At 35.3% G+C, this 11,557-nt stretch overlaps 1 protein-coding gene across 1 annotated transcript; it reads right to left on the bottom strand.

The window, feature by feature from the left end:
- Positions 1 to 5,554: 5,554 nt before the first annotated feature.
- LOC131161821 (WAT1-related protein At4g08300-like) lies at positions 5,555 to 10,947 on the bottom strand. The gene is made up of 7 exons (XM_058117806.1): positions 10,641 to 10,947; positions 10,460 to 10,522; positions 9,623 to 9,739; positions 7,520 to 7,757; positions 6,462 to 6,620; positions 6,193 to 6,344; positions 5,555 to 6,047 (listed from the first exon to the last, which is right to left on the bottom strand). Exons 1-7 carry the CDS (start codon positions 10,847 to 10,849, stop codon positions 5,792 to 5,794), a joined length of 1,194 nt encoding a protein of 397 aa, XP_057973789.1. The 5' UTR covers positions 10,850 to 10,947; the 3' UTR covers positions 5,555 to 5,791.
- Between the last annotated feature and the right edge of the window lie 610 nt (positions 10,948 to 11,557).

The raw sequence follows: 11,557 nt of genomic DNA, 5'->3' as shown, positions 1-11,557 counted from the left end.
CACCAATAATAGAAACTGCCAAAGCAACTGAATCAGCCACCGAGAATTTGATAATGTTCATTAACCATGTGTAATTATTATTTTAAAATTGAGACACCTTTAGTTATGGAGGTTGTTTTATCTCACTTTTTTTCTTTTTGTGATAGTGTTTAAAGTCTTTTAGGCATGTTTAGTCATGAAAATTATTTTATAATTTTTTTCTATGATGGTGTTTAAGACCTTTTAAATAGTTGATTAATTTTTTAGAACATGAGATTAGTCTGTCATTCTACCCTAATCTCTAATTAAATAATAAGGTTTAATTTTAATTAAAAACCCTTGGAGCTAGGTCATATATATATATATATATATATATATATATACTTAATTATTTTTATCATGTTATTAAATTTTTTAATATTTGTAGTGTTAGAAAATATATTTGTTTTTTTAAATAACTTTTCAATATAAAAGTAAAAAATTTTAAAAATAGGGTGAAGTTTACATATTATTTTTAGGAAAAATAAATATAAAATATTTCTGTGCATGCATAACTGAAAATGTCCTTAGTAGTGCATATACACCCAAAGTCTCTCTCTATGACTCAATAAATCTCTGACTCTGTGTACTTATATGGAGAGAGAGAGAGAGAGAGTGAGAGAGAGAGAGAGAGAGAGAGAGAGAGAGAGAGAGGTTTGTCGACCCCATAGAGGTCATCTTAGACTTAGATTCCTAGCTACTTGTTAAGAATTAGATGCTCACTGTATGTTGATGTTGTCCTTTCCTTTAAAATTTTTGTAATTGGATTCCTAACTACTTGTTAAGAAGTAGATGCTCACTACAAGTTGATGCTCACTGTTGGTCATTTTTCTAATTTTCAAATCCTTAGCCAAGTGTTTTTAAGATTTTCAATGATTTAGGCTCGGCAATGAATGCTTTAGGCTTACCGAACAAAAAATATAAAATTGAATGCTTCTTTAAATGGACTAAGCCTACATTGCCTCCTTTCTTATGATTCCTAACTTTCACTCATCCTTTTAAAAATATTTTAACATTCATTTTATCATAATTATCTTTGTACATAATTTTTTTTTTTTTTTTGAAAAATTTTAACGAAATTTTGGCAGCATGTTGTTTGTAAATTGAATATTTTCTCATAAAACTTGTACCTGATAGGTTCAACTAAGTCATTTATAATTCAGTTCAAGGCACACGAGAACCTATATCCACTACTAGCATGCAATACACATCAACTACATCCGCCATGTGGGAGACATTCTAGACTAGCATGCAATCAGGTAGCAATCAACAAATCACAATATATAATCTATCCATTAAAGAATATAAATAACAGAGAACAGTGGATAGTATTTAGTTCAGTGTAATATTATTATTCATCTAGGCATATGGACATGAATGTTATGAGATGATGAGAGCATTTAATTTAAAAAATTATGAAGATGATGCTCCCTCTGAATTATGTATATATTCAACTTATGGTGAATATATTTTTTGAAGAAATTTTCTTAAGTAGACGACTCTTATTTAACTTCTTTATAAATTGAATGAAATTTCTAAATTCATCATATAATTATCAAAAAGAACATTTAATTTAGAAATAAAATTATTTAATTAATATATTTAGAAAACATTAGAGAAAAGACATTCTCTCTCTCTCTCTCTCTCTCTCTCTCTCTCTCTCTCTCTCTCTCTCTCTCTCTCTCTCAGATTATTCTTTCACTATGCATAGACTTTAGAGAAAGGACATTTTCACATTTACAATAAGTCACATAGATTTTTCTTGCAAGAAGGTTAACACAAGCATCAAAGTAGTTTAACATTTCATAAATATGCATTTTTTGAAAAGAAACATGCCACTCTTTAATTCATGTTACTATCTATCTTTGTTACTAAATAATTTAAGGTCTAACATGCTGCTTAACCAACCATTTGTTTAGATTTTTGATTGTTATGTAATTGTAGGTCTAAAAAAATGTTGCAGTGTTGCATACAAATGGAAGTCTCAAATAACAGTAGGGAGTGAAAAACAGAATATCTCAAATAACAAATACACAAGTTAAAGGCAAGTCTCAATAAAATTTTTAGACCTGCATCTAGAGCCTCCAGTGTTCTAAAACAAGCCAAAACGAAATAAACCAACATCATCAGCAATTAACCAAGTACATAAGTGGCATTAATTTGATTATAACACTAAAAGGAAGTCCAAGACAAGAACTTCACAAAGGATGCCTGGAAAGATTAGAGCCATAGTAATCAAAGGCGCAAGGTACACTAGGATTGAAAGGATACCTGATGCCTAGGAACAAGGCAAGGTGAAGGCATGTGCCTCACGAAAGTGAGGTGTACATCTATTAAAATTGTCTATAAAATACCATATATAATAGATTCTTGTCTGTGATCACATTAGCATTATAATTTAAGTTTTGAATATCAAAATCTTTAATACTAGAACATAATAATGAATACCATAGCACAAGTTTTCAATAATATGTGATGTTTTGCCATAAGTTCCACAAAACAGAAGTAGAAGTAAGCAGCAAAAAAAAAAAAAAAAAGGAAAAAAACAAATAAAAAAAAATAGCAAAACAAGCAGCAGTACTACAGCTCTGATATGCCAGAAATTCCACATAACAGAAGTTAAAATGCCAAGAAAAAAATATGCCCAGGAAAAGAACGGCTCAGTTTCCAAATAAAATAGTAGAGAATCAAATTACGTTTTACATGCCTTCTAATGAGAGGAGCCATCCGCATCATCCGGTCGAGATTGGCGCATCATTTGCTCGAACTGCGCTTCTCTATTCTTCATGGCTTGTAGCTGAGCTTGAAAGGTGGACACCGTGTCTTTCAATTGCTGGTTCTCCACTACAACGGTGGACATCGTATGTTTCAATTCCTAGTTCTCCATTACAACGGTGGACATCGTGTCTTTCAATTCTTGATTCTCCATTTCCATCATCTGCATCCATCGAACCATCTCCTCCGCATGAGACTCGGCATCTCGACGTGCTCGTTCCATGTATGCACGAGCTGCTGCACCCATAGATGATGATGTTGTTGGGGAGATGTATCCACTTCCAATACCTTTCACCCAGCCCCCCACTCATTCCCCAAGCATCTGGGAAGTCATCTAGAAATCCATCATTTGTTGACTCCCCTCTGAAACAGGTGCATCCCTTAGCTCGACCATTCGTGCCTAATTTCAGTCATGAAAATGATAAAAATGAATAAGTAAGAATACAACTTTGATGTTTTGAATCAAGTAATAAACTAATAATTTTCTTTCACTTACATGTTTGCCCTATGCACCTTTGCACCACTCCCCCGATCACCATTGGTGTGTTCTCGGATAAAGATCTGGCAGCGGCTCCTCTGCGCTAGTCTTGGGATCACGCTACATTAACATATAAGACATCATTAATATTAAGTCATGTAATGGTCAAATAGTTTGATATATAGTAATTACCCGTCGATGATTTAGGAGTAACCTCGACCCACCGCAATGCGTCATAAGGAGTTTACTGCGGTTTGCAGCATTTGTTTCATATATGGTCCACAGGAAAGATGTAATGACGGTTTATTAGTGACATTAATATGAAAAAATAGTGATTATAATACAAACACATCACCTGTTAGTGTGGGTCACGAAAATTGCGACGCACCACCTCCCAATCCTTTTGGGATATCTTATCGTATGGTCGTGCTTCTTCTTGATCTCCCATTGCCCGAAAATGCTTGCGCATTTTCAAGTGATAGCTCTTAAATTTACTGCATAATTGGACATCCACCGCCCTCTTCACATGGTCAGCCTCGAGGATGTCCATATCGAACTCCTCCTGCATGGATAATACAATTAGAATGTCATACAGTTGTTAATTGGCTAGTGCATTAAAAGTAAAAAAAAAAAAAAAAGAAGAAAAAAGGGTTTGGGATTACTTACCAAAATGTGCATGTAAAGAACCAAGCGCTACTCCTGAGTCACATGCGGTCAGCTGAAGGCTGTGACTGGAGCATATTGTCGGCATATAATGCTGAGCTCTTGGGTCCATAAGGTGCACCAATCGTTAAGCAAATAGTATGTCACAGCCTTCCTAATACCCCTCTCAATACCACTTTCAATGATCGCAGCTCTATCCACAACCTTCGCAAATGTGTGAGCTCTGAAATCAATCACCTGCTCAAATAGGTTTTGCCACAGTATCTATTCAAAATTCCTTGCCTTTTTCTCTTCATTGGGTGCTAGATATGGGGCAAAACGTGACACCTCGATAAACCGAGCCTCGTACTGAGATACGGTCATTTGCTCCTGTACCAGATGCATAAAATTTGCTGCCTTTGTGCTCTGAACGAAGGCTGCTTCTGCGCAAGTCGGCGGCTGGACACAGGTTAGAAGGCTGGTCGGGTCGTGCTCGCGGGGTTGGAGCCGGGTTGCTGGGCCGGGTATCTGATCGGGTGGCTGGGTCAGATTTCACCAGTCGGATGAGGAAGACGCGTGGAGCACGTGACGCCAGCGGTTGGAATCTTCGTCGGTGCGTGGAGAGGACGCTGACTACGCTGGAGGAGCGTGTAGCTTCTCCCGGAGTCCTTTTGAGACATGGTTTTCATCGTTGGAATTGTCTTGATGCTAATGTCACAATGGTAGGCTCAATTTTGGCTTTGGGGCAAATTCAAATTTGGTAGAAAATTGAATTTCTCCTCTATTCGACTATGTTTGGCGGGTTTCGGCGTATCTGGAAGCTCTAATACCACTGATGGGTGGAGGGGACACTTTATCACTGGTTGTGATTGAAATTCAGTGAGAATCAATTGCAAAAATAATGATGTAATTCAATCTGAAAAATAAATACAGAGGACTTCAAAGAACGATTCTCTCTCTCGCTCACTGGTTATTCACTCTTTCAACACCTCATACTACATTGCACACACACACATCTATTTATAACAAATTCTAAATCAAAATAATCAATGTTTGTGGGCTGGTTGGTGAGGTTGGTGGCCATCAATCAATAGAAGCGGTTGTTTGGTGTGGCAGTCGTCGTCAAATTTTGCTGCCACCATCACGTTTACTCTTCAACATTTTTTAAATATGAAATAATACATTTGCGAGTTTATATGTTTGTGTTGCATTGTTCTGCAATGTGATCCATAACATTTGAAATATAATCGACTCAATGAGTTTTTTTCCTTTCTTTTTTCTTTTAAAACAAGGAAGCATACATCTTTTTGGACCATCATATTGAATACTAGCCAATGGTAAAAGGGTGTCTTTGAATTTTTTTTTTTTTGTAAATTTTTACGACAATGGACAGCCAATCAAAATTGGCTAAATCCTTCAAATTTGATAGAGAAATTGGTGAGGTGAGGAATTAAGTTCCCATTATCTCAAATGTCCATCCAAACGATATGTTGACGAATTAGATTCTCCATCTCTAGGTCTCAAATTTTACAGTCATTAGTCATCGAGGGCACACATATACGTACATACATATATATATATATATATATTAATGGGTGCAAATAATTTAAAAGTTAAGGGTACGGGACACGTATATGTGAAGAAATTAAAAGGCAGAAAGCATCATACATATATTTATAAGCGTGAGCAGTCACAGTTAGTGACAGACATAGGCATGTAAAATCATATCACTGGTTACTTTACCCTCTCCAGTCAACCCACACCTACATCGGAATAATGTCGAAAGAGAAGTGGAATAAAAACTACTACATACTTTTGAGAGAGAGAGAAAGAGAGAGAAATGTAAGACGTAATAAAAGATCGTGATGAGATTCATCATCAGACGGGAGAATTTTTGGGTGGAATAATGACAGTCGAATCGCCGGCATGTAGTAAGTCCGTCGGCGTTGACATAGCTGTGGTGGACAATGACCGATCTAATTGGCTCTTAGCAGCAGTATTATCCACGACGGGAAGCTCTTGTGCAGTGGCAGCAGCAGCAGTAGTGCTCCCTCCAGACGCTGCTTTCTGGTCCTTGCTTTTACCCCACACCACCGAGTACAGCCCCGTCACTATGATCACTGCTCCAATTACACTGCATGGATTTCAATGCCATCCCCCATTCATTCATCATTTACATTCCATTAATTTCTGCTACCAGAATCCAATTGTATATGCTATATATACACTAGTTAAAATAAATTCCATTCGCAATTCGTCACAATTAATTTAAACCGTACCTTCCAAGGTGGATTTGTTCAGCAAGAACAAGGGAACCGAGAGCTGCAGTGATGATCATGCAAAGAGGGGAGAATGCTGTCACAAACACTGGGCCTCTCTCCTTTATCACCACTCCTTGCACATAATATGCCATTCCCGAGCATATCACTCCCTATTCCGAGAAAGAGCGAGAGAGAGTCGGATTATAATACATAGTTAAAATGCATACGTAGACGTACGTATATATGCATGGATAGGGGTATATATGTAGAGATAGATATATACTGACAGAATAAACAGCGGCGAGGAGGCGGGAGTCCCAGCCGATAACCCACACGGCGGTGTTGCGTTCCATGACAAGTGCTACCGCCCCGCCTTGCACCATTCCTGCTATGCATATCATTGTCGTCAGCGACAGCTCTGCTGGATACTGCCTCAGTGTAAACGACTGATATCCGCCCACCGCATCCATGCACCGCCCCGTGCGCCATGCACATGTATACGCACTTATCCATTAGTATTTGATTCGTTAGCTTAATAACTTGCATTCATTCATTTTAATTCCCAATTTAACATCTATATACTTAATTTTTTGTTCTTTTAACCTAAAGCTAAAAAAGGGCGACATATATATGAATGCTTACATGTTATTTAACTGTGAAGGGCGGATCTCATACTTGGAATTTAGATTTTTATAGATTTAATTAAAATTCAACACATAATTATATTGAATTTTGTCTAAGTTCACAAAATTTTTAAATATATTCAGCCCCTAAAACCCATGCTAGCATCCAAATACAACCTTGGTATAATATATTACATGGACAAAGTTCAACATCAAAGTTTGACTCCATACTTCCAAATTAATACATTGTTAATTTGAATGTGAAAACCCCAACTAATCAACCAGTATAAAAAATATGCATCACTTTATTGCCATTGTTAGATTACCACTTTACCTAAAAGCTTAAGCTGTTAGGTTGTGGGCCAACAATGTATATCAAGCTTTAACACTCCCCCGCATGTGCAGCCCGATAGCACGTGGAAAGATAAACAGATGACAAATAATATCACAGAATAAAGATGGGCGACAAGATTAGAACCCAAGAACTCTTGGTAACCAGAGCTCTAATACCATGTTAGATTACCACTTTACTTAAAAGTTTAAACTGTAGGTTGTGGGCTAACAATGTATATCAATTTTAACAGCCATCTACTTAGAAGAAAATACTATTCTTCCAGAAAGTTGTACTACAGGACGCTTCCCATAATACAACTTTCGATAAGCCAGTTAATAATTCCCCTTCTTAATTATAGTTGTGTGTGCATAGGAGTTTAGTGAATTACTTGTAAAATGAAGAAGCCGGACCAGCCGCAAGCACTAGCCAGGAGCATGAGAGTACCGGTGAGCCAATGTTGATCGGTGGAAGCAGTGGCAGTGCCGTGGCGGCTTCGTCCCTGCGACCGAATAAAATCCAGAACCGGGCCTTTGTACAATGTCATCACCATTGCTCCTGTCACTGTCACTACCGTTCCTATTACCTTTGCTTGACTGTGCACCTTCTTTATTGATATGCGCTCTAACCTACAACATGTCATATATATCCATCAGTCATGTAAATGACCATGCATGCACACTCACTATGAGCAATTTGATTGAAGTTGAAAGACAGTAGCTAATAAATTAAGTAGGAGAAACTAGACAGGGTTTCACAAAATATTTATTTGCACAAATAAAAATGATTTTAATATAAAAAGTAAGTGACTTACAAAAAATTTATAAGGAAAAAATTAAATGATTGTGAAATAAAGCTAAAGGCATAAAATAGACAAGGAATGTCTATTCTCATTCCATTTCATGTTAGAATAGCACAATTAAACTTTTGTACATAAAAGTATTTTTTTCTCTCTAAATTATTATATCCCTAAATGACATGTAATATGTTCTCATTTTATTTCAATCAATTTCCTAAATTAAACATCAGGTACTTTTGGATGGACATGACAAATTAATTATCAGAACTAAATCCAAAAATATTCCAAGTTCCAAAAAACTAAAATTATCTATGATCATATCTTGTTTGGACAATTATTAGGAAAAACATCACATACAAAATTGCAAGAAAAAAACAAGTTCATAAACCAAACACCTAGTTCATGTTTTTACGGTTGAAGTCTGCTACCTACAACGGGTTGGGTATAGTTAAACTTTAGTAGTAAAGTGAGGAAAGTAGATACCGTGCTTTCTTAAAATTCCTAACTTAAGAATTTTGTTTGCGAAAATGAAATAAAGAAGATAAGAAGAAAAACTATTTTTGATGGTATATTTAGTTTATCTTTATATCAAATATTTTTAAAAATGCAAATTTATTCTAACATTAAAAAAAAATCTCAAAAGAAAATAGCATCAAAAATCAATTTTTTTGCTCTATTTACATAGATTTTGTTTTCTTTTTTCAATATTTATCTTGATAGCTAGACATGGAAGAAGTGAATTTTGTCATATTTTCTTTTCTTTTTTCTTTATGCTCAATTTGTATTACGAATTCTATTTGAAAAAAAAAAATGAAAAGAAAAAGAAAGTAATGATGAAATTCATTTCCATTATATTTTCTCTACATATCAGGTATTATTAAAAATAATTTTTTTCTTAGTACAAATAAAATATTTAAAAAAGCTAAAAGCTAATAGGTGCGCAGTCAAGTTTGTGTTCATTAATTTAGTATACATATTTTATTATATCTTTTTGATTACTTGATAACTAAATATGAAAAAAGTCTTTAATATCTTAAAACAAGCTATATAAGGAAATATGAAAAGTCCGTAATTGTTTTAAGTAATGGGTCGAAAATAAAGATAACCTCTCTTGCGGTTTGGTTAAAATGCAAACCTACTTTGAATTTTAAAAATTTTTCGCAACTCTTTCTTTAAATTTGACAAATAGATGCAAATCTTTTCAAAAATTTTTAGAGTCAAAAAATCTCGTAAATTTGAAATATTTATGCTCCTCTGTGAAGCCTTTTTGTTAAATATAAATGAAAGTCTGCATGTATTTTTTTAAGAAAATTTTGGAAGAACTTTGTGAAAATTTTAAAATGTCAAAGGAGATTTGTATCATTTACTATATCTCCAAAGGACTTTTATATATTTTGATGAATTAAAAAATTTTATTTATTTATTGTCAAATATAAGAAAAAGAAAACACCCTTTTATTCTGTGTAGCAAAACTAGAAATGCCACATCACCAAAATTTAAAGGAATAGAAAAGCAATAACATAGGCCCAATTATTGACCCTGCCAAAAAAAGAAAAGAAAAGGAGAAGTATATGATACTTGACCTTTGGAATAAATAGGTGGCACAATCTTATTGGTGCTTGCAATTTTAGCATTCTTACGTAGATTTGCACCATGGAAGCACATTTTGTTTATTATAATCACAGCAAATCTCACCTGAAGATGACTGCCATAATAAAGGTGACGGCAGGGAGGACATTGACAGAGGCAGATGCAAATGTTGCTGATGTGTACTTCATCCCCAAGTAGTACAAGTTCTGATCAATCACTGGTCTGTCAATCAAACGGTGGAAAAGATATTTAATTAAACATGATTAGGAGTTGTGGGATGAGCACATATTCTTCAGAGCATTGTGTACGTTCCACAGTATTCTCCTCTTTTCTTTTTCACTTGTGCACGTGTGATGTTCATCAATAATTTCATCCTCAATTAAAAAAATAGGCAATAACATAAGTTAATTATTATTCATATTTGCTTAAAGTTGAATGTAGTGGTGCAAATTTTTACCATGCAGTTGTGTCTATGATCGATGTTTTACGTGTAATTATTGTATGACAGTATATATTGTGCACTAAAAAATTTAAAATTATTTTTGATGATATCTCTGTGTATTTCAATATGTTGAGGAAGAAGATGAGGTGTACTAAATGCATGTAAAACTATTACTAAGAAACACATGGGTAATAATACGGTAGTGTATCTTAATGTTGGATGCTCCAAATTTATATTACAAGATGGTTAATATCTTGTAACTGCGTTCCCAACACTATATTATTCACAATAAAATTTTTGACCAGCTATGGAGCATAGTGTGTAGAATTCATGTGTTATGAATGTGGGAATTACACTTATGAACTATTTTCAAAGTGCAGTGGAGGTATCCTATGGCCTGTTAATTGATTCTTCTTTTTTTTAAGAAGGAAAAGATAATTCGTGAATTGCTGAGGCCTTATTTATTAGTTAGTTCTAGGGGAAGTGTTTTAGAGCATTACTCGAGTATACCAAGAGCCAATATTTTCAGAAAAACTGACATAGTCATCTTTGGCCTTATTTTCCTGCAAAAATTTAAGAAAAAAGGTATCACGGTTAATTAAATTGTAAAAGAGAAAAGCAAAAGATAACGAACTGAGAGAGAGAGAGAGAGAGAGAGAGAGAGAGAGAGAGAGAGAGGACCTTTCGAGGACAAGGGCAAAGGGGGCAATGGCGAGCGTGGCAACTGCATGGCGGTAGACGACAAGAACAAAATGGCTCATGCCGTGTTTAAAAGAAACCATGGTGATTATGTACATCCCTGCATACCCAAACTGCAACGATATTATTCCCAAGAATAGTTTCACCTTCCGCAATACTCCCCCCCGCCCCATTCCATATGCCATCTCCATCTCTCTCTCTCTCTCTCTCTCTCTCTCTCTCTCTCTCTCTCTCTCTCTCTCTCTCTCTCTCTCAATTTACACCCTCCTGGAAGTGTGCGTAAGAGCATGAGAACTCTGCAAACCCCAATGGCCCTTCTTATACCCAAGAAAAGGTAAAAATAAAGGTAAACCCATTTCTGCAGAACACTTACACGTGCAAATTAAAGCTGGGGCTCTTTCGAGGTGTCACCCTCCTCCTTACTATTTAAGATTCCCTCATCCATTAATATTTAAAAAAAAAAAAAAACCCATTTCCCATGCATCAATAAATATCATTGCTTTGCTGACATAGAAACACAAGATACCATCACTATGTAGTATGTAAGGATGCATAACCATCTCTAAATAAAATTAAAGAGAAACATCTCTTTTGTCTTCTGTTTTTCTCTCTAGCCTCATACTTTGTTTTTATCTGGCTAATTTACATAAACATTTGCTCTGATGATGGAGGGATCTTTAATAAAAAGAAAAATGGAGGGATCTTTGATAAAAAAGAAAAAGGGCAAAAAAGGATTGCTCGCTTTTTCTTTTGAGTCTTTGTTTTTATCGGCGTTTTTATGGGAAGTGGGGGCGGGGTTTGAATTTGACCAGCAAATGAAATTAGGGTTTGGTGGGGGTGATGCCTGCCTGCTGGGGATGATGCATTAATCAGGAGGAGAAGTTGTTGTTGGTGGTGCT

Source organism: Malania oleifera, chromosome 8 (genome assembly GCF_029873635.1).
Source record: "Malania oleifera isolate guangnan ecotype guangnan chromosome 8, ASM2987363v1, whole genome shotgun sequence".
Lineage (NCBI taxonomy): Eukaryota > Viridiplantae > Streptophyta > Magnoliopsida > Santalales > Ximeniaceae > Malania > Malania oleifera.
Note: the sequence above shows the minus strand (reverse complement) of the source record. Positions and strands in the feature narration are given on the sequence as shown.

Bases quoted from the DNA above. Each gene is read 5' to 3' on its own strand.
- LOC131161821 (XM_058117806.1), bottom strand. From the start codon at position 10,849: ATGGAGATGGCATATGGAATGGGGCGGGGGGGAGTATTGCGGAAGGTG. The intron at 6,621-7,519 runs GTAATTCACTAA...GGCGGATATCAG, and splicing joins CCGGCTTCTTCATTTTACAA to TCGTTTACACTGAGGCAGTA. The intron at 6,048-6,192 runs GTACGGTTTAAA...AAATCCATGCAG, and splicing joins GAACAAATCCACCTTGGAAG to TGTAATTGGAGCAGTGATCA.